This window comes from Hirundo rustica, chromosome 8 (genome assembly GCF_015227805.2).
Source record: "Hirundo rustica isolate bHirRus1 chromosome 8, bHirRus1.pri.v3, whole genome shotgun sequence".
Taxonomy (NCBI): domain Eukaryota; kingdom Metazoa; phylum Chordata; class Aves; order Passeriformes; family Hirundinidae; genus Hirundo; species Hirundo rustica.
This window is the reverse complement of record NC_053457.1, coordinates 15119224-15141331: the sequence shown is the minus strand read 5'-3', so window position 1 is coordinate 15141331 and position 22108 is coordinate 15119224. Positions and strand designations below refer to the sequence as shown.

At 39.3% G+C, this 22108-nt stretch overlaps 1 protein-coding gene across 3 annotated transcripts in view; it reads left to right on the top strand.

Annotated features, from left to right (window-relative positions):
• The window catches only part of VCL (vinculin), a 57330-nt gene extending 35939 nt beyond the window's left edge, over window positions 1-21391 (top strand). The window contains exons 7-22 of one of the 3 annotated variants that reach the window (XM_040070703.2): window positions 1237-1327; window positions 2077-2224; window positions 3097-3250; window positions 4245-4420; window positions 5413-5603; window positions 6892-7091; window positions 7571-7699; window positions 8743-8892; window positions 9461-9569; window positions 10522-10824; window positions 11399-11523; window positions 11843-12028; window positions 14932-15141; window positions 17260-17463; window positions 18052-18156; window positions 18837-21374. In XM_040070703.2, coding sequence (XP_039926637.1) covers window positions 1237-1327; window positions 2077-2224; window positions 3097-3250; window positions 4245-4420; window positions 5413-5603; window positions 6892-7091; window positions 7571-7699; window positions 8743-8892; window positions 9461-9569; window positions 10522-10824; window positions 11399-11523; window positions 11843-12028; window positions 14932-15141; window positions 17260-17463; window positions 18052-18156; window positions 18837-18983 — 2628 coding nt within the window. In that variant the 3' untranslated portion in view covers window positions 18984-21374. Of the gene's footprint in view, window positions 1-1233; window positions 1328-2076; window positions 2225-3096; window positions 3251-4244; window positions 4421-5412; window positions 5604-6891; window positions 7092-7570; window positions 7700-8742; window positions 8893-9460; window positions 9570-10521; window positions 10825-11398; window positions 11524-11842; window positions 12029-14931; window positions 15142-17259; window positions 17464-18051; window positions 18157-18836 lie in introns of all 3 variants that reach the window. The other 2 variants (XM_040070702.2, XM_040070701.2) reach the window with 2 other exon arrangements.
• The last annotated feature ends 717 nt before the right edge of the window (window positions 21392-22108 follow it).

Sequence of the window (22108 nt, the reverse complement as noted above, 5' to 3'; positions counted from 1 at the left end):
CAGTTATCTGGGTGAAAATAACTCTGCTTTTGTTGCTCTCTCTCAGGTTGTGTTTTGAGAGCCTTTAAAAATATTCAGCTGCATCACATGACACTTTAGGAAGTTGGTTGCTGAATTATATTATAGCACCCTATGAACAGCTGACAGACCAACATGCCTGAATGAGAATGCCAGAATATTCAGTATTGTATTTTTAAAACTAAGCATGCAGACTGAACAACTCCACAGAAATGTGGCATTTCTTTAGTGTTGTCAGGATGGCACATGCTATAGCCAGATACTGATCACTGATGGTAGTAGGCTCCTCTTCAAAAGCGTTGGACATGGGCCGTCTGATTCAGATGCTACGTGAGAGCCAGGCTTCTTTGTGTCATCTCTGTACCAATTATGGGATCTTAGATGCATTTCAAATCATTTCCATGATATTTGTGGTAAAAAGCTATTTTGGCTTTTCCATAACTTCTTACTTAGGTACTTGTTAGTGTTTTCACTGTCCTTACATTTACGTAAGATAGAAAACTTGTGGCCTCTAGTGGAGGGATGGCACATGAACAGTGTACAGACGGTGCAGAACTTTCCCCTGCAGCCAGAGGTGTTGGATAGTAGTGGCATAATAGTGCAAGAAACAGCTTCTTTGATGCTTCTGGTGGAGGAGTTCAGAGTTTTAAACAATCACATGTAAATACGTATGTTTATCTCCAAAGAAATTCAACTCCATATCTGAGACTTTCAGAAATTGGCTGGTGGTCTTATTTTTCTGTAAGCAGTAATGGTTTGACTTTAGGCAGCAGAGCAGGTGAGCAATGCAGATGTGCAGCCTCTTACACTGAAGTAAGTAGTGAAATTCACTGGCCAGTTCCCAGATATGGATACTCCAATTACATCACAACTCTTCTATGTGCTGATGTAAAATGGAACTAACTCCAAGATGTGTGCTTATTAGAGCTCCAACTTTAGAAATTAAAGCACTAGTAAATAAAGAAATAGAAAAAAACCACTAAAATTGCATGCATAATTTTTGCATTTTGAGTGAAATGAAAATGCCTGTTCTAACTGGAAAGAAGCAATTATGATCTGCTAGTTTGAAAATGGGTTTTGAGCTGTTTATATGAATGTGTTTCTATAAGTAGACTCTGCTTTATAGAACCTTTATCAGCTTTGGTTGTGTTGATTACTTGTGCTTTGATTTTTTTGTTTTATTTTGAGAATCATTTTGCTGGTTTCTCTTTTGTAAAGGACACTGAAGCCATGAAGAGAGCTTTAGCCTTAATAGATTCAAAGATGAATCAGGCAAAAGGTTGGCTGAGAGATCCAAATGCACCTCCAGGTAATATTTAAACACAAACAACAGCATAAAGTGTTCTGGTTTTTGAAGGTATTATTATTTCTGTTATTTAGACAAAATGGTCTTTAAACATTAATAACCCTTACATAGTGGATCATTCTGAAGGAGCCTGTATTTATTACTTGCTTTAGATACTGGGAATTGAACAAGTTGTGTCTAATGACCCAGAAAGCTTTGCTGCTTCTCAATGGTCTTAAAAGATATGTATTCTATGGAACATACATATTCTTAATTTGCATTCCCACAGTAAACCCAAAAACTTATGAATTGAACAGTACCTAATTGCAGCCATGGCTAATATTTTAAATCCCTCCTTTTGTTTTTCAGATTTTTATAACTTGAGATTTCCCTAACAGAATCTCTTTAAATTTTTCTTTCAGTGTTGATATAACATTTTAATAGTAAAATCGGCCATAAACACGCTTAATTGCAATCACCTTTACTTATATAAGGAGTTTGTTTACCTTTGTATATATATCTTTAATGTAAATAAAACTCGATAGAGGCCTGGTCCATTTGGATGTTGAAAGGCCTTATAAGGTGGACTTCCTCTGAAGTCAAAGTCAGTTGTAAAAGTTGGATGTGAATTTTTTGGTGTTTCTCTCCATTTTTGGTAAATGTCCTTTAATGGCTGAACCTAGTGCAGTTCACTTGACACGATGATGTCAGTAGTTTTCACGTACGTGTCCAGGAAGGTCTTGTTTGTTGTACTGACTGACCCTGTGTCTCAGGGGATGCTGGTGAGCAGGCCATAAGGCAGATCCTTGATGAAGCTGGCAAAGCAGGAGAGCTGTGTGCAGGCAAAGAGCGCAGAGAGATCCTGGGCACGTGCAAAACCCTGGGGCAGATGACTGACCAGCTGGCTGACCTCCGGGCCAGGTAAGCCTCTCACTTGGGATGGGCACTTCACAAGTGCTATGGAAATGGCTTTATTGCAGTTGTCGCTTCCTAACTTGTAGAAAAGCAGGCCAGAAGTGTATTTTACCTTTTTTACTTTAATCTCTTCTTTTCTGACGAGTAATATGTTTTAATAAGAGAAGTACTAATTATATAATATGATAATCAGAATTGCTCAAGTAGATAATTCTGAGTTTGCGTGCTGTCTAACGCATGACCTTTCTCCAAATTAGGCAGAAAGGAAATTTTAAACTCTCCTGTTAAGTCTGTTCTCCAAATAGGATATACCTCAATTACAGTAAGATACATGTGTATTCTACTTTTTGGGTGTTCTTTGGGATGTTACATCACATGTGGTGGTTGTTTGTCCTTCATTGGCAAATTCTGCTGAACTTTGTGTGTCACGTGATTGAGGCAGTTAAGACATTTTATTTTCAGATTTTTTTTTTTTATTGACTTGCTGTCCTCACTTAGATGTGGAGAGATTTTAACTCCTGCAGATTCTGACTCTGCAACAGTCTGTAAATGAGGAGAGGTCAGGCCTTGTCCTGGGTACTTTAATGGAACTGTATCCTTAAATAGCTTTACTCTTTGACCCTTAAAAACATTCATTATTCTGAGAATAACCAATTCTAATATCACATTCTGGAATAGGGAAAATATGCTCTTAGTTTTTATCTCTTCTTCTGTTCCTCAGTTATTTTTCGTTTCCTTAAGGAGGAGGAAACAAAATGTGATTAAATATCTCTTGCAATAACTGCTGGGAATACTCATAAACAGGTTTTGTTGCCTCTTCACTGGAAAATAGCTTTTGTCAGTCCTGAGCTGAATCTGTGGTGCTTTTTTTTGGGCAGAGGACAGGGTGCTACACCCATGGCTATGCAGAAAGCCCAGCAGGTGTCCCAGGGTCTGGACTTGCTCACTGCCAAAGTGGAGAACGCAGCCCGCAAGCTGGAGGCCATGACCAACTCTAAGCAGGCAATTGCAAAGAAGATTGATGCTGCTCAGGTACCACCAGTGATTAATAAACACTTCACAATGTGATTACATTGCTACTCTTAGAGCTGTTGTACTGAAATACTGCAATTGATTCCGAACAAAACACAGCTGATTGGGAGAACATAGAGAGGATACGTTTTTTAACAAAGAAAAGTCTTAAATTCAGTAATTGATGTAGTAATTAAGCCTATGGTGAGTTTTGTTGGCATTCCTAAAAATTTCAAGGCTATTAAATTAAAATTATGAAACACCCTAAATTTGCATATAAACTAATCTTATTAGAGAAAAGAATAGAAGAGTTTCACATTGAACAGATTTATTTGTGCCTAACACCGGAGCCCTCTCTTTGGGCTCAGTTTTGGGAGTGGAATTCAGGATTTAAAACTTCATATTAATGACAGAAGAGAAATCATGTTAATGAAGCTACATTTTCTTTCAATTGATCCTTTATTTTTCTTACTCGTAATATCCCTCAATGGTCAGTGATGATTGTGGAGATCATCAAACAATGGACCTTCTATATATATGCCTTACCTAAATGTGTATAAGTCTATTACCAATATATAAAGATACATTAATATTACATATGTATCAAATGACATGGTGATGGGACTGTTTGGGAAGAGCTTTGTGAAAGTACCATCCTGGGCTCCAGAGCACCTGCTTTCATTTCTTTCTGGAAGTCACATCCTCAGTCTGTAAAGGCAGTGATTCAATTTTCCTTCTAAAAATATTGTTGGCAAATGTTGAGGGGAGAGAGAGAGAATGTAAAATCTTTGGCTAGATCTTATCTAGTTGGACTTTTTTTTTCTTTTTTAAAAAAACAGAAAAACTATGAGGCAATAGAGTAATTTCAGGGTACCTAAAAATCAGAATTTGCTTTTTAGAAGTATTTTCTGTTAAAACTTTGAGAGTTTTGATTGGTATTTCTTTCTCTATAAAAGCATGTATAGAATAAATGTTACTTTTTGACTTCCTTTGTACACAACTTCTTTCTGTTAAGAATTGGCTTGCTGATCCTAATGGGGGCAGTGAAGGAGAAGAACATATTCGGGGAATTATGGCTGAAGCAAGGAAAGTTGCAGAACTATGTGAGGAGCCTAAAGAAAGAGATGATATCCTTCGTTCCTTGGGGGAAATCTCTGCTTTGACGGCCAAGCTGTCAGACCTGCGACGACAGTAAGTATTTGTTTTGTCACCGTTAATTTATTTGAAGGTGTTTTTGAATTAATTTATTTTGTGAAATTTGAATTAATTTATTTTGATGTGCAGTTCACAATGCTGAGCAAGATCAGAATATTAATGATTAAAATAAACCTTTTTTGGTTCTTCAGCCTAGTGATTGTTATCTCAAGGCCTAGCTTGCACTAGCTTCCTTAAAAAAGAGGTAACCAGAGATGTATTACATAGAAGTATCTTCTTTCTGCTGCCTATGGAATATTTGAGAAGGAAACTGAAGCCAAAAGTGAGCTTGTTTTTACTGTTGAAACAACAAGGTATAATGGGAAGTAGAAGTTTGCTTATGCAGATTGATGTCATCACTGTTTGCTAAGTTTACTAAATATCAAGGTGGAATATCTACCACTTCTATCGCTGTCGGTGTTTTAAGTTGTCACTGCAAACGATACAAAAGATAAGAATCAGGAATTATATTTCTGTATCAGTTTTGCAAAGAGGCTGCTTGAGAACAGAAGAGGAGAGACAGTTATTGTACAAAGTGTGATCTTCACCTAAGGCAATAAATGTATTTCTCGCTTCATTAGTCAGATGCTTTAATCACATTTTTATTGAGCTTTAGCTGCTGTAGGTCTTAATGTGCTACTTTTTTGTCAAGTTTATATGTAGCCTTTGTTCTGTGACTGCTTACTCTTCTGCTTGTAATCTGTATGGCATGATTGCAGTTGCTCCTAAGACAGCCATGGAAATGGGAAATCAATTCTTACACTGTATTGGCAATGACAGTTCCATGCCTTCCCCCACCTCAGTGCTGTGCTGAACATACGTAATGTCCAGGTACCACAGCAGAGACTTGCTCCTCAGAGTCTCAACCCAAGTGTCAAATTCAACCTTATTTAAAAATACCAAGTACCTTTTGTCATGTCTTCTTGCTGAATTTGAGATAATCTGTAAATGATCTGTACATGACTACACTCTTTTTTTTGAATCCTTAGTGGGAAAGGTGACTCTCCTGAGGCCCGTGCTTTGGCTAAGCAAATAGCTACATCACTTCAGAATTTACAGTCCAAAACAAACAGGGCTGTAGCAAATACAAGGCCAGTTAAAGCAGCTGTCCATTTGGAGGGCAAGATTGAACAAGCTCAAAGGTGGATAGACAATCCTACAGTTGCTGATCGGGGAGTAGGTAAGCGTTTCTCTGATTTTTCTCCCCAGTTTTAGAATCAAACCTGTTACTGATTTTTGTGGTGGACACTACTGCTCCTGAGATGCTAAGGATGCATGGAATTTTCACTGGTGCAGAGACTTGAAGATTTATAGCTAAGTCCTGACTGCAGTTACAGAATTGGCCTATTTGTGTTCTTTCCTAAAGAATGGAAAACGTGTGCTGTAGAGAAGATAAACTTAAGATTCTCCTTGCTTTTCTTATTATGCAAATATTGTATCTCAAATATGAATTTATACCTACTCCATCAAATTGAGTAATTAAATCCTTCAGAAAAGAGAAACACTCATAAACCTGACCTAAAAGTATCACTTCTTGTATGGTTTCTGGGTTATCTGAGGAGAATGCTTATAATTAAAGAGAAAGGGGATCTGATATTCCCAATATCCTCTTACTGATCATATAACTAGTTCAGGAGTTGCTGGCACTTGGCAGGATACTCATAAGAAAAGTAAAATAAGAATATATTAGATGGCATCAGTGCTGAGTGATTCTTGGGTAGTCTGGTGCTGTGACAACTTCCTAAGAAATTTTAAGCTTCATCACAAACTTGGATTACTTGTGGGTTCGCATTAGCTTAAAATTATTGTTCAGTCTTTGATGGACTTAATACATGATGAATTCTTTTAAAAGAATACTGCTATTGTATTATTAAAAGAACAGAGAATTACATTCCTGTGAATGAGCAGGAAGCATCTGGAAGTGAATGAAGGAAATTACCCACGTTAAAAATAATTGCTTTAACAGAAAAGCTTTTGACACACTGGAGGCTTTGTAAGGTGTTCCCTAACCCCGCTGACCCTTCCAATCCAGACTACTTGGCACTTCTTACTTATGACTTCTGGAATTCTAGGAGAGGGCACTTGGCTTTTTAAGTTATGTTTTCTACTTGTCTTTTCTTCCCCTCTTGCTCCTCATCTTCTAATGATGTGAGAATGAATTGCAGTATTTGGAATTTGCAAGTGCTTTCTGTTGGAGTCAAGGGATTATTTAGAAATACCTGTCAGCTGCCACGGTTAATTTTTGTCAGACCACTCTAGTTAAAAAAGATGTATCTCCAGCCAGAGTTGCTGAATTAGGCAAAAAGAAACTGGAGTCAGTTGAATTCCTCTGTGGTTTTGAACTGTGATTATTCAGCGATAAACCGCATGAGATCTTTTCTGCCGCCCAGACAAGCGTTGTTATAACCCGACAATCGGGGCGCGTGCGCGCAGCGCTCTGCTTTAATGGCGCTCCCTGTCCCCCGCAGGCCAGGCCGCCATCCGCGGGCTGGTTGCCGAAGGCCGGCGTTTGGCCAACGTCATGATGGGCCCGTACCGGCAGGACCTGCTGGCCAAGTGCGACCGCGTGGAGCAGCTCTCTGCCCAGCTGGCTGAGCTGGCCGCGCGAGGGGAGGGCGAGTCCCCCCAGGCCAGGGCCGTCGCTGCCCAGCTCCAGGACTCGCTGAAGGTGAGCACCCCATGCGCCGCCGCACGTCGCTCCTCTGAGCGAGCCTCGTGTGTGCAAGGCATCCACGAAAACACGAGTGCGGCTACAGACCTGTTGGTGCAGCTGAGGTGTCTAAAGAGACCTTTCTAGAAAGGCCACGTTATTGTGCTGTAGGGGGGTTAATTTCAAATGGAAGGTTTAGAAGGAAAATTTCAGTCTCTCCTAAAAGAAAATGGTATGCTAGTGCTGCAAATTTGAGGGGCAGGGTCCCTAATCATGCTGTTCATAGTTTCTAATGCTGCTTCAAGGAGTGGTATGTAAGCTTTGCATATTTCAAATGATATAAAAAGTGATTAGTTGGTCATACTTTTAAGGTAATTTTATCTTAATGTCTGCCATTGGAATGGACTTTTTTTGCAAGAGAAGGTTTTATGGGAATTGAACCCTTACAACTTCTATGTCCCTCTATCAAATGCTAATAATTTTCTACTTTTCTAAAGGATCTTAAAACACGAATGCAAGAAGCAATGACCCAGGAAGTTTCTGATGTTTTTAGTGACACCACAACTCCTATTAAATTGTTAGCAGTAGCAGCCACTGCTCCCTCTGATGCTCCCAACAGAGATGAGGCAAGTATACTCAGGTGGTCTTTTCTTTCTGCGTAAAGCTTCAGTTATTGTTTTAATTTTACCTGAACTGGTGTTTTGAAAAATAAATCAGTGTTCTGAAAACTGAATTGTTATTTTTTTCTCAAGTTTGTGATACATGCTTATTACTTCTGACAACATAATGATTACTATGCAAACCTCTCCAGACTCCTGGAGACTGTGAATTGTATAACCCTGGAAACAGTGTTGTCCCTGACTTTAGTAAATGGTAAAACTGGCTCCCTGTGTGAGCTCCCACATTGTCCTCAGCGGGCTTCAAAATTCTTCTGCAAAAATCCCTAACACACTAGTTGGTGGATTTTTATATCTTAGCATTACACAAGCTGATGACAATAGTCAAATTCATGCCAGAATTAATCAACAGTTTAAACCTGTTCTCTTGCTGGATATTGTTTCCTGTACTTGAAAGCCATTGGCTGCACATGAAGTACCTAAAATCCAATGTCTGGCAGTTCTGTTTGGCTATTTCTGCTTTTGGCTACATGATCAAAATAATTCCCGAGGCCTTAGAGAATTCAGCTTTTTGGCAGGGTTGCTATTTGTCCAAGTATTTTGTTTCTTGAATATCTATGGATTGTAAAAGGAGGGAATTCTTTTCCAGTGTGAATTTTTAGTGTAAACCCCCTTATTTATCTTTTATCTTTTCAAATATAGTTACTTTTGTATCATGGGTTTGAAGATGAATCTCTGAGCTCAAAATAATTTTAATAGAGTATTTCTTGCAGCAGTAGTTATCAGGAATTCCTGAACTTCATACCTTGAAGCTATAAATTATATATACATCTCCTTAGTTGTCCCATTGAGTCAGTAAAGAAGCAAGTCTGGTAATGTAAAGATTAAAGAAAACCAAATGCCCTCAAAGCTTTTGTGTCCTTTTGCATCCTCTCAGGATGAGTTAAGTGGGGATGTTATGAAAGTGTCTCTGACACTTTGAAGAAATTCTGTATTCTGTTAAGGAGGTTAGGGCTTTTTTACATGTTTTCTTTTTCTCTTCTGACACCTAGGTGTTTGATGAAAGAGCAGCAAACTTTGAAAACCATGCTGCTAAACTGGGAGCTACAGCAGAAAAAGCAGCTGCAGTTGGAACTGCCAATAAAACTACTGTGGAGGGCATTCAGGCAACAGTGAAATCGGCAAGGGAGCTCACCCCACAGGTGCTTGTTGGGTTTGAAGGGCTGGGGATGACTTCTGGGGAGTTCTCCTTATGCTTCTCGTCTCAAAGAAAGCTGTTAATGCCAACAAGGAACATAGTGCTGACACTCTTGAAAGGGAAATGACAAATATTTTTACACATAATACAAAGCAGAACAAAATGATCAAATGACATGTTTTATTCTTCAACTCTTGGACAGAAGTGTCTGTGACTTATACTTGAGACAAAAAGATTTTGAGGCTTAGTAAAATATGTAAGTGGAAAAAATGCTCTTTTTTTTTCCCAAAATAAACTTCTGCCTAAATGTTGGTAGTGTAATATGTATTGTACTTTAGTGCTTTCAAGAGTTGTTTATAAGATAAATTAGTATGTAAGTGAAGTTCCAGAAAAAATTATTTGTGCCAGCTAATTTCAGAAGTATGGTAGATCTTCAAGGAGCTAGATGCTGCACTAGAACTAATGAACTAGGTTTTCAGATGTGGAGCTACACATCCAGTCCTTTTCATTGCATGCATTTTCAAGAATGTGCGTAATACGTACTGATAATTAAAAATGTCATCTGTTGGCAGGTAGTATCAGCAGCTCGTATCCTCCTGAGAAATCCTGGAAATCAAGCTGCTTATGAACATTTTGAGACCATGAAAAACCAATGGATTGATAATGTAGAAAAAATGACAGGTAAAGTAGGAATTTTTGTTTGCCTACCTGTGACTAACTAGCTTGTATAGATTTTTCTCCATTCTGTTTGGATTGATGAAACATGCAAAAAATAATGACTCATTAAAAGTACGTTAAGAGAAGTGGGAATGTGCTCTGACTCTGGGAATATGTATGTGTTACAGGATGTACAAAATAGCTGGCTTCTATTCTGTAAATACTGAGCTGTAGAGGAGCAAATCCTGCTTTAGTTCTTACTTGGGAAAATCAGAATACCATCATTTTTTATTGTAGTTGCTGTTCTAGCAGTATATCACTGTGACAACTTGAGGTTTTCTTCTGTATAATCTTGGCATGTTGAAATAGGACAGATAATTAACTGGAGGAAGAAAAACACGTTCAAAATATTGTAACAGTTTGATGAACACAGAGATTAAGACAAAGCTACTGATCCTGCTGAGGCACTGAAATGTCTCAGTCCTTCCCAAGAGCACATCCTTTTCCCTGACCTGCTGAGCAGCTGGCTCTGTGCTATCTCCTCCTTCATCCCAGTAATTAAATCCTGGGTATTTTAAATCTCACTGCTATGTCACTATGAATCATCCCTATGTAAAAAGCACCCAAAGGGATATTTCCTTTGGAATGAATGGGAGAGTACAAAAAGTACTGAATATGCTTCAAGAAATCTGGTGTGAAGAAAGAATCTCTGCTGCATATACTGTGTAAGCCAGTTCTTGACTGAAACTGCATTCCACGGTAGAGGAGTAAGAGCTTCACCACGGTAACTGTCACACAGGTACAACAGAATCAGAAGTCAAACTGCAGTAGTACTTTGGTCTGATTTCCATGCCCCCTTCTGTTCTTCCCCACAAAGTTTTAAAATACTTTCCTGATTTTGAGTTACCTCTGGAATACCAAATATTCCCTTCTGCAGATGAAATTAGAATATTAACGTATTTAACTTCTATTCTAGGGTTGGTGGATGAAGCCATTGACACTAAATCTCTGTTGGATGCATCAGAAGAGGCCATTAAGAAGGACCTGGATAAATGTAAAGTTGCAATGGCCAACATGCAGCCTCAGATGCTGGTAGCTGGTGCCACCAGCATTGCCCGACGAGCAAACCGCATCCTGCTGGTCGCAAAACGGGAAGTGGAAAATTCTGAAGACCCTAAATTTCGGGAGGCTGTTAAAGCAGCCTCTGATGAGCTGAGCAAAACTATATCACCCATGGTAATGGATGCTAAAGCTGTGGCAGGCAACATTTCTGATCCTGGTAAGGATTCAGCTAATTTAAAATGTGCCTTTTATTGATGGGAGAGGATGTGAAGAAGTGCTCATTTTTTCTTATACAGCTGTGTATCTCCTTTTATGTAAATATGGTATGCACTTACATCTCAGAATGATGAAATCAAGCTCACACCATTAACTGCTGCATCCTGCTGTTCTAAAATGCAATCAAAAGCCTTTGGGCAAGGGAAAAGGATTCAGCATTCTAGTATGATATGTGATTTCACGTTCTTAATTAGAAGCATTTGTTACTAGTTTTAAGTAATACTACTTTATGTAAAAGAATGTTATATAGTTTTTTAATTCTAAAATTGTTCAGGGAATTAATTTGGCTACTAGTAGTGATTATTACTCAGCCAAGGCTTTATTGTATACATGTTGCATATCACACTAACATTTCAAGCATGCAAGTCTGCTGTAAACAATTTGGTAGTTTTTAAACACACATGTAAGTATGCTTGGCACAGTACCTTATAGAAGTAATTTTTGGGGGTGGTGTTCTAAATATTAGCAAGTTCTATTAAATTGGTATTAAACTGGTAATGAAATTTTTTGTTCAGGTTTGCAGAAGGGTTTCTTGGATTCTGGATACAAAATTCTAGGAGCTGTGGCCAAAGTCAGAGAAGCCTTCCAGCCTCAGGAACCAGATTTTCCTCCTCCTCCTCCTGACCTTGAGCACCTTCATGTAAGTGTAGGCAGTTTGTAATAAAATACACAATTGCCATTGACATGTGGATTACACTGAAATTACTTAAGTGTATTATTATTCCTCAGAAATAAAAGGTATTGTCTGGCCAGCCATGCATACAAGTAGCCTCAAGTCTAAAAAATACCAATCCAGCATTTAAAAGGAAAGATTAAAACATGGTATTTCTTTAAGAGGACGCACTTGAAAAGCTGGAAAAGGACCTGAGGTCATACAGTCATGTCTTGCCATGACACCATCCTTTACTCAGTCTTTGCTCTATTTTCATTGCACTCAGTCTGATGTTTGCCTTCCTTAGCTGACTGATGAGCTCGCTCCTCCAAAACCACCACTGCCAGAGGGGGAGGTTCCCCCACCCAGACCACCACCACCTGAAGAAAAGGATGAAGAGTTCCCAGAGCAGAAGGCAGGAGAAGCAATCAATCAGCCCATGATGATGGCTGCTAGACAGTTGCATGATGAAGCCCGGAAATGGTCTAGCAAGGTAAGAAATTGTTACAAGTGTTTTGTGCTAAAAGGATTCTCTTTTAATTTTATTTTCAGGATCAGTGTGTTGCCTCTTATGACAGTGTCTTTCGCAGACTAAATAGAAAAAAAATCTCCTGTAGGAGGAATTAAAAGCCTTTCAAGATCAGAGTGAACTAGGGTCAACAATACTTAGAATTGCTAGACTGCTTTATTAACATTCCCCTGGGAACACAAATATGCTCTGTATGCTAAGCTGTTTGTGATCCTTGGTGCTGGTATTGCCTAGAGAGTCACTAATACTTCATGCTGGTGCAGGCTGACAAGCTCATTGTTATATTAAAGTGACTTTGAAAAGTCCTTATGGAAAAGTCCATACAGATGTTGCAGATGCCAGCTGCAGGAATCATTACCTGGTTTGCTTAATTCTGGAAGAAGCTGCAAGGTACTTTGCAGTTAATATGATGCATTTATGATGGCAAAAATGACCAGATATAGGTGGCCTGGTCTCTTTATTTGGAGTGAGTCACAATTGCTATTAAGGTTGAAATCCTCAATTTCTTCCTGCTTCAGTGCTATCATGAAGCGTGAATTTGTTGATCTCATAAAAGCTAATATCACTTTGTTTTGCTTTCCTCTTTTCTCCCTCCTTCCCCCAAGAGCTACATTTTTCCTCTGGCAGAAGCTGAATGCTGAGTAAGAATTTCAGAGATTTAGCCTTCTGCAAGTGTAAATTTAAGGATTGGAATTTAGCTTTTATAATCTCACCCTTTCTCTGCACTAAATTAGGTGATGAGTAAGGAGATAAACTTGAGTAGCTTACAGAATCAACTTCAGTGCTTTGGGCTAAAGGAACATCTGTTTTGGAAGCACAGATAAAATACAAAAAAAAAATCTGCAAATCTGTTTGGGTGTCTCTTATCCAAAATTCAAAGCTCTATTTTCCCTGTACTTTTGGATATACCAAACACATTTTTATATTACTAAAGGGACAGTACTGGAATGTATTAGCGATCTCAGAAGGCAATTTTGAGGCCAAAAGCCTTAAATTGGGTTTCCTAAAGGTGTTTTGATGTTGGAATCCCAGAACTGGTAACTTAACAATACAGAGTAGGTTATAAAATGCTTTTACCATATATATGCTATATGCATTCTCAATGAAATAGTGCAAAGCCAAGGAGCAGCCCTTAAATTCCTTGCTGATTATGAAAGACCTTCAAGCTCAGTGACTTTATATTATAAAACACTGTATTCATTGCTGTTTCTTTAATTTGAGATTAACAAACCAGTAAGATAGCCTGGAAATTGCCCTTCTAATTCTTTTTAAACAGTATCATTTTAGCAATAGGAGCTCAGTTTTTCTCACAGTCTGTTTTGGGAGAAGTTTTAAAAACACATCTGTAGTCTCTGAACTCACCTGATTGGTTGGAAGAGGGATTGATGGACAGTGCTACTGAGGAATATGGGCTAGACCTGGAAAAACAGAACTATAAGGTCTTTCTTGTATGAAGTCCCAACAGACTGTATCACCTGTCTCTTGTCTTTTTGCTGATCACTTCAGTCTGCTGGTACTTTACCTGTAGTAGAGTGTGGGGGAGGGGTGGGGATGAACAAGTACTTAGCCTTTAAAAAATGTTGGTAACATTTCATTCTTAGAATGAATAAACCTTACTTTTTTTCTCCTTTTTTTTTGCAAAAGCTGCTCTTCACTGAGTGGCTTCTGGGCTTTCATGTACTCCATTTTTTTTCATCAAACATCAGCTGAACAATGTCTATTGCTTTAGTGCCTGTGGCTTCCCCCTCATTTGGATAAATCAGAAAAGGAGGGATATTTGGATACTTTTCATTAGATTAAGACTTAAATAAAAGCTGCCTTTGAAGGTGAATTGATTTGGCCTTACAAATGTAAGAACTTCCAAAATGTTGTTGTTGACAAAGATGGGGTCTTTTTCTAGCAAAGGCTGTTATCTTAAGCAAAACTCAGTTGTAAATGCAGTTTTTAGTAAGGGTACCTTTACTTTTATCACATCTGGCTTTAGTTGAAGAAATACAGTTAGTAAATTTGTAGACTATTCTTGTATTGAAATATTGCTGTCTTATTAATGCCTACATTGTTATACCTCTTTACCTCTTACCTCTTCCTTGAGAACTTCTCTAACATAATTTATTTGCTTGAAACCCTCTTTTTTCTTTCTTTTTGAAGGTAATGAATACAACATATTGGGGCAAAACAGTATCATATGCTTCATAATCCTCTTTTTAAATTTCGTTTCATTCTTCTTTAAGAACTGTAATATTCACAGTATTCATGATATTCAACATCACCATTTTTTTTCCAATCCTGTGTTGCTCTTTTACATGTTGTTGTGGTACCTCAGTACTCCTACAGTGTCTTCCATCCCATCTCTGTTTTTTCACTCTGCAGCAAGCAGTGTCAGTGGCTTTTCAGGGCTCCTGCTATCTGCTCTTATCACACATCTGAATGGGCTTCCATACAAAGCTTTGTATGTGCACAAATACCACAGTCATCAGCTGCTGTGCCTGCTCCTGAGCAGTCAGAAGGCTTCCACTGAGACAGAAAAGACATTCTTTTCATTGTTGACCTGCCAGTAAAATGTTCTGTGGGTCAGCCTCTGTCTGCAGAAGCTGAGTGCTCAGATGGAAAATGTTGCTGCATATTTGAATTGTAACTTCTTAATATTTTTAGTAACTTTGGTTCACAGGTGAACTGTTTGTTTCTCTCTGCTAATCTTATATTCCTTCCCCTCCTCCCCATGACCTGATCCTAGAGCTGCCTTTTCAGATCCTGAGAGGCCAAGAGGATGTTTTGGTCACTAAAACCGCTCAGTTTGTGCTCTTCTACCAAATTCCGCTTCTTGTACTAACTGTCCCGTTTCTCCACCCTTGCTGCCACCCGCAAAGCCTGATGTGACTGTGATTAATGAAGCGGCTGAGGCTGGTGTAGATATAGATGAGGAGGATGATGCAGATGTTGAATTCACTCTCCCCTATGACCCTGAAGATGATTACGAGCCTGAGCTGCTGTTAATGCCAACCAATCAGCCCGTTAACCAGCCCATTCTGGCTGCTGCTCAGTCTCTACATCGGGAAGCAACCAAGTGGTCTAGTAAGGTACTCCCGAGTCCGCGGGGACTGATCCGCGCGCATCCGGCCACTTGGAACGCTGACACATTTGCATCACTCTTGATCCCTGCGGGGCCCCGCCATCCTGAATGAATAAGTGTGTCTGCACTTCATTTTAAGGACTGAGAGTGGCTTCACGAGTTTGCTAGATGTTTGTCAGTGCCCGGATTGAAGCTTGATTGGGGTCACTTATTAATGTTCAAAGACTTCCTCTCCCTTTGCATCTGCCTGGTCTTCTTTGTTATGGCAGTTTTCAAATTGTAATAGGGATTGTCTCCCTCCCCTTCGGCTCCTTCTTCCATTCACGTGGGCTACCTGGAAGCCATGATTAATGGTTTCCGAATGACTTCCGGATACAGCAGTTACAGAATACAAGAAGTCATTTAAGGTGTCTATTGTGCTTGGCCTCAATTGATGCCGTCAATTAACATCCCTTCCCACAAGGAATGGCTTTGTATGGCAGTGTTTATGGAAGAGACTGCCCGACTGCTGGCTTGCACTGGGCTGTATTGCAAATGCTGGTCTTGAGAGAATTCTTTTCTGAAGAAGCTGCACTGAATGCTGTTAGCTGCTGAACTGAGATCCTGTCTATATGAAAGCAGTGGGAATCTAACGAGGTTCAGACATTCACACATAGTCTGTCTTCTGTCTAAGCACAAATGTTTGCGAGACCGGGCACTTGTCATAGCATGCTGCAAAAAATAAGGTTGGTGTCCCATAACACAAGTTAGGGGAGTGTGCATATGTGTGTGTGTGTATAATTATGTAGATAGTTATACTAAACTGTTTTAATAAAAAGGGCTTTTAAAATGTTCTTGTCCTTTTCAGATTCTGGTGCTTGGATAACTTGTTAGACAGTGATCCTTCTACGTGAACACATGGAAAAGCTTTGTGTTATGTCATTTATATCCTAACTGGTTGTAGTAGCACACTGTTTAGCTAAGAGGTCACGGTAACGAATAGTTCAGCTGCTTGGATCACTGTATCTGTAAAATGCTTGGGATATCATCCTGAACTGACTTGTAGTGAGTCACAGAAGTGTGTGCCCAGGCCAGAGGATACCTCGGGGTCTCACTGTGCACTCCCTGCTCTGAACTTCATCAGTTGTTATCTGTGGGATTATTCCAGGGAAAGCACGTGCCGATACTTAAATTCACTCTGCTATTAGTTCATCCACACAACAGGAATGCTTCAAAGCATCAAATAGTTCTCTTTTGACTAACAACTTTCTATGAAAGGGAATAAGTTAAATATACTAGATGTACTGACAGTCTACTAACAATCAGTCAGCTAGGTCTGCTTTCCTTTGCACTAGGTTTCTCTTTGGAACAGCGTATAAGAAATGGGTTTGCCTTGGTCACAATTAATTCACGTATCAAATATTTCTCAAATATATTTCTGTGACTGTAAATTTTGATGTATAAGAAACCTTGATTTTTATATAAGAAATATCACTAGATTATCTTTTCATAATCCATGTTCTTCTCTCCTGGAGGCTTTATTTTAAAGGGAGAGATTGTATCAAAAAAGATTTATTTTCAAGGAATAACTTTTTTAAAAGTAAAAGTTGCATCTCACTTCCACATTACTGGTGACAAAAGTTTTATGTGTCAGATTCTCTTCCATTTATCCTTTGGCATTTTTAGCAGCATAGCTGGTGCTTTAACAGCTTTGGTTTCAGATGCCACTGAAAATTTCATGCTTAACTGTTACGACTATAACTGTTTTTAATAGGTTGTTTAGCACATTTTTTAAACTTTAAAAGAAGACTTTTTTTTGGGAAAAATCTGGAATTTCAAATGCTAACATGCTTTATCCTAAAATCTAGTCATCAGAGCAGTAACTCATTCCATGGACAAACTAACACTTTACAACTTCTTTTGCAGTTTTGAAGTGAGCTTTTTTCCCTCGAGTGTCAAGAAAAAAAAAGTCAGAAATGCGTAGTTAGTACAGATCTTCCCTGTTCCTTGAAGAAACCTCTTCCATGTTCACAAGTGGTTCTTCCACCCTTAACTTGTCTGAGAGTTTCTACCCGAAGGTGCAGTGCCGCCGAGCGGTGACCGCCCGGCGCGCTGGCAGCAGCAGTGACCGTGTCGTTCCGTGCAGGGCAACGACATCATCGCGGCGGCGAAGCGCATGGCGCTGCTCATGGCCGAGATGTCGCGCCTGGTCAGAGGCGGCAGCGGCAACAAGCGCGCCCTCATCCAGTGCGCCAAGGACATCGCCAAGGCGTCCGACGAGGTCACGCGCCTCGCCAAGGAGGTGGCGAAGCAGTGCACGGACAAGCGCATCAGAACGAACCTCCTGCAGGTAACGGGGCGGCCCGCAACGCCTCCAGTGCTGCTTTTGCTGCGCCTCTCTCAGCGGGAGCGAGCGCAGGAGTTGGGCCAGTAAATCGTGGCTATCTTCCCTTGGCTTGGAAAGTTTAGTCAAGGTCTGTGTTTTTAGATACCATGGGAATATATATATACTGTAAAGTTAGTATGTGATGTTGAAAGAACTTTTGAAAAAATACTGATCTCTCCTAAGTCTGCATCATTTTGTATTTCATTCACTCATTTCCTTTGCATCAAAGAATAGTACCAGAAATGCAACAATTCCAAGATTTTTCAGATTCAGACAAATATACATATATATCATGCTTTTCCTAACCAATCAGACATTTGAGGAGTATCAGGAAGAATGTCGGCTCCCTCCCAAATATTCCCAAAGCAAGTAAAATATGATTCAAATATCTCTACCAATATTTATGTGATAGTCTTGAAGGTTATAGGCTCACCTCTATATTAATTCATTTTCTAATAGTAAAAGAAGATAAGAGTTTATCTTGAAAAAAATAGATGCATAATGTATTGGTCCAATTTACAATACAAAGTTGTTTTTATCCCTGTTACGCAGGTCTGTGAGCGAATCCCAACCATCAGTACACAGCTGAAAATTCTCTCCACTGTCAAAGCTACCATGCTGGGCAGAACTAATATCAGTGATGAAGAGTCGGAACAGGTAAGAGGCGTAAAGACTGATGGTAGCATGGAATTGTTGATCACTTTTATGGAGACAAATGTACAACCTGTTCTATCAGATGTGTCCTGGGAACTTGATGTTGAAGCTCACCTCAGCTGTTTGGGGAAGATAACTTCAGTACAGCACCTTGGTTTCTGGCTCAAGCGCTACGGTTTAATAGAGAAGCAAGCCAAAAAGTTACTTGGGAACAACTTGTTAATCTCCTGCTTTGCGCAGTAAAAAGCCCAGGGAAGGACTCGCTGCCGCAGACGCTGCAGGCTGGATCTGGAGGGGCAGGGGCGCCCTCGGGTGGATTCCAGGGGAAACGTTTATGTTCCAACATCATCTCCAGTCCCCTGCAGCTCAGTTACCTTCCAAACGCATGTTTTTAGGAGAAATCCCGCGCCTTTGGCTTCTGGGAGAGGTTATTCTACTTAGTGACATTAAGGTTGTATTGAGATTTTGCACAAATACATGGTGAGGAACGGGGAAATTTTGTTTTGAGTCAGCATAACGCTTGCTGGTTCCCAGAGATGGTTACTTCACTTTATCATCATAGTTTCAGGCAGTAGATTTAATATATTTGTACTGGGAGTCTTTGTGCACAAAGAGTTTACATGCTACTGTCCTAATCATGATATTTACTGATATATTGGAAATTCTTCTTTTTTTTTTGACAGGCAACTGAGATGTTGGTTCATAATGCCCAGAATCTCATGCAGTCTGTGAAGGAAACTGTAAGAGAAGCTGAAGCAGCATCCATTAAGATAAGAACAGATGCTGGATTCACTCTTCGCTGGGTCAGAAAGACCCCGTGGTATCAGTAAATACTTGCCATGTTAGTATTGTTTTCTGTAACATAAAATGCCTTTTTTGGAAACAGAAGATATACATTAACAGCAAAAGGTGCTGTATACATGAGCTTAAGATTAGCTTATGCTAATGCCCCATTCTAAGGGTATGAATTATAAGATAATGCATTTCAAATGTCTTTGGAACACATTTGATATCCAACACCTCTAATTTGCTGCCAACAGTAGACAGTTCTTATAATTTTTTTTTCCAAGATTCTCTTAGTGAATTCTGTACTCCCAGAAGCACATTTCATTTATGCACTGTATATTCCAGTAGTTTCCATGTGATGATATAAAACATGGACCTCACTTCAAGCTTGTGTTGAGAGTTTAGGACACTTGGTTACTTGGCAGTTTTTTAGGCACAATCATTGATACAGAAACATTCAACTTCTCAACAGGATTTTATTGGGCTGTTCTAAAACCATGCAGAAATGATGGAAGGTGTGGGTTTTTGATTAAAAGAAGGGAAGGTGGGGCAGCAGAACAGTTGTAAAATGAGGATTAAGACTCCATGTCTGAAATAGTATCTTTTTTTTTTTTGCTTTTGATTCTTGCCTTTAACAGTACTTTAACAGAAACTGGAGCTGTCCCTGTCCCCCTCCTGTCACCCTGTAGGTAGGCATTCCAGATCTCTCGTACTGTACTGAAAGGTTTTGCAGAGGATGTTAGTGGCACACTGTTGACAGCTTGAGCCTTATGGCTGGAGACCTTAAATCATGGAACTCTTTCCTTGCTCGATTCAGCAAGGTATTGAGCTGAAAAATCCTGGTTCTCTTAACTGTATGTCCAGGACCAGAAAATGCCACATGCTGGCTCTTTCTTTTTGAAAACCAAATGAGCACATTCAATTATTTTTTATTCCCCTCTTCCCTCCAACTAATGTTATTCCAGCTGCTCAAGTTGAAAATTAAAAGATACTCAATTTAAAAATACCTTTAGCCTCACTGCTCTTCTTTCCAACAATGCATAAGCTTTTTGAAACCTGAGCTCTGCAGGGATATGAAACCTTCTTTAGGTAAGCTGGTGGCCACCAGCAAATGGTGGTTCCTAATGCTGCACATACCTCATTATTTTTACTGCTTGTGGAGTTTGGAGTCTCAAAATCTTTTTTTGAAGTGAATTGAACAAAGTGTTACTGTATCCTTAAAAAACATCCCAAACAAAATGACAACAATAAACCCAAACGTCCTCCCCTTACTAAAATAGACTTGGGATGTTTTATCCTTCCATAACTGAATATGCCTTCATATATATAGATATATATTCATACATGCTCATTTAATTGCCCTAAAAAAAGGAAAACTTGTTTGAGAATGAGTTTCTACACTTGCAAGGAATACTTGCAGTCTTTTGCCCAAATCAGCACTGACCTCATAATACCCTCTTAATTTGCTGGGAATTGTTGCACGATCAAACCACCTTGAATAGAAGTGTCCTTGGGAAAAAACTTCTCAGTCTTAACAGCTCAAAGGAAGAGACACAGCACCGTCAGCTGTCCTCTACCTGCCTGTGACAGTTATTCTATGCTTGGACCTTCTCCCCTCCATCCCCTTCACTGCACTGTTGTCTAAAAAGGGAAGTTAAACTGTTGCTAATAAAACCGTCTCAAACTGACCTCAGCAAGGAAGGCGAGTGTTCGTCTTGAATTTGCTCCTTGTGTCTGGGAATTATGAAATATTTGGTACCTAGGATCTTTCCTTAGTACACTCCTCTTGCAGTTAGCTGCAACAGGAAGAGGAAGGAAGGGGTGCCAGAGCCTTAACCTGGATACATTTGGTTGGTTTATATCAGATCTTTAACATAATTTTAATGTAGTAATTTCTATTTAATAGTACATAACACTGCCTAGGTAGGGAATATTTTTAAGGGATTTTCTAAATAGTCTTCCTGTATCGCTCTTCAATCCCCTCACATACCTTCATCCTGCTCCTGCCATCCAGGCTTCTCTTTGAGATTTTTTTTTTAATTATTATTGTTTTAGCATCACTGTTTAGTTGCTTGAATGATATTAATGCAATATTACTAATGCCTTGAATACATAATTGTTTATGCCAAAGATCACTTTTTGTTTATTGAAGAATGTTTGCAGGAGAGCTATGAATCATGGTTGCCTTTGATATTCCTCCAGAATGTTTGCTCTAAGTTCTCGAACTGTTTATAGAAGCGAAGATACTTGTCCACCTTATGCAATTACTGCATTTTTGAACACTATTGGTCTTCAGACCTGAAGTGCAGCAAAAATTTGAACAAGACCATGAATGTCACTTAGAAATGTTTTACCACTATGAAACTTTGTCTATAAACCAAAATGTATTGTATAGTCTAATGTTTTCAACCTTTCTTTGGTTCTGTTAAAACAATAAAAATGCATTTGTACAAATATCATCTTCTGAGTGTTAATGATAACAGCAGTGGATGATGCTGTAACAAGAAGAGCAGCAAAAAGCTAAAGCAAAAGAACAGTTGTTTCTACATGTTCTGAACAGAAAGTGCAAAGTTTCTCAAACAGGAGAAGACTGTTAAACAAAGGGGTTTTTGCCTTTTGTGCCTGTCAAATTACTAATTAAAGAATTTACCAGAAGCTGTGTTCAGTGGGAGAAAACAAGAGATTTTCTTGAGGCCTGACACTGATCTGCTTAATTGTGAAAACTTGCAATGGGCTTGGCCTGGTCCTGCCAGTAAGGGAAGAACTGCTGTCACCAGCATCTTCTTAATGTGAATTTTACCTCTCACACTGAATGCAGGGGTGATTACAATGAAAGCACTGTATTTCCTTCAGTCCATTACTGTAAGAACATCTTATGAACATTTTTTCTTGCTAAAAATTTCTACCAGCACCCAATGTTCTGACTTGGTGGGACCAAAGTTTATTGGTACTGTAGGACCAAACAGAGCCCCACAGTGCCAGAGGGCAGCCAGTATTTAGTAATAATTGATAAAATTCAGAGTTTTGTACTGCTCAAACAGTTGTCTCCATATCTGAAAGATGAGACCCTGACAACCACCTTGTCAGCACTCCTGGAGATGGACGTGAGGAGAAGGGGAGATCCAAACCTAGCAGGGTAATTCTTTGCTAATTATATCCTCTGATTCCC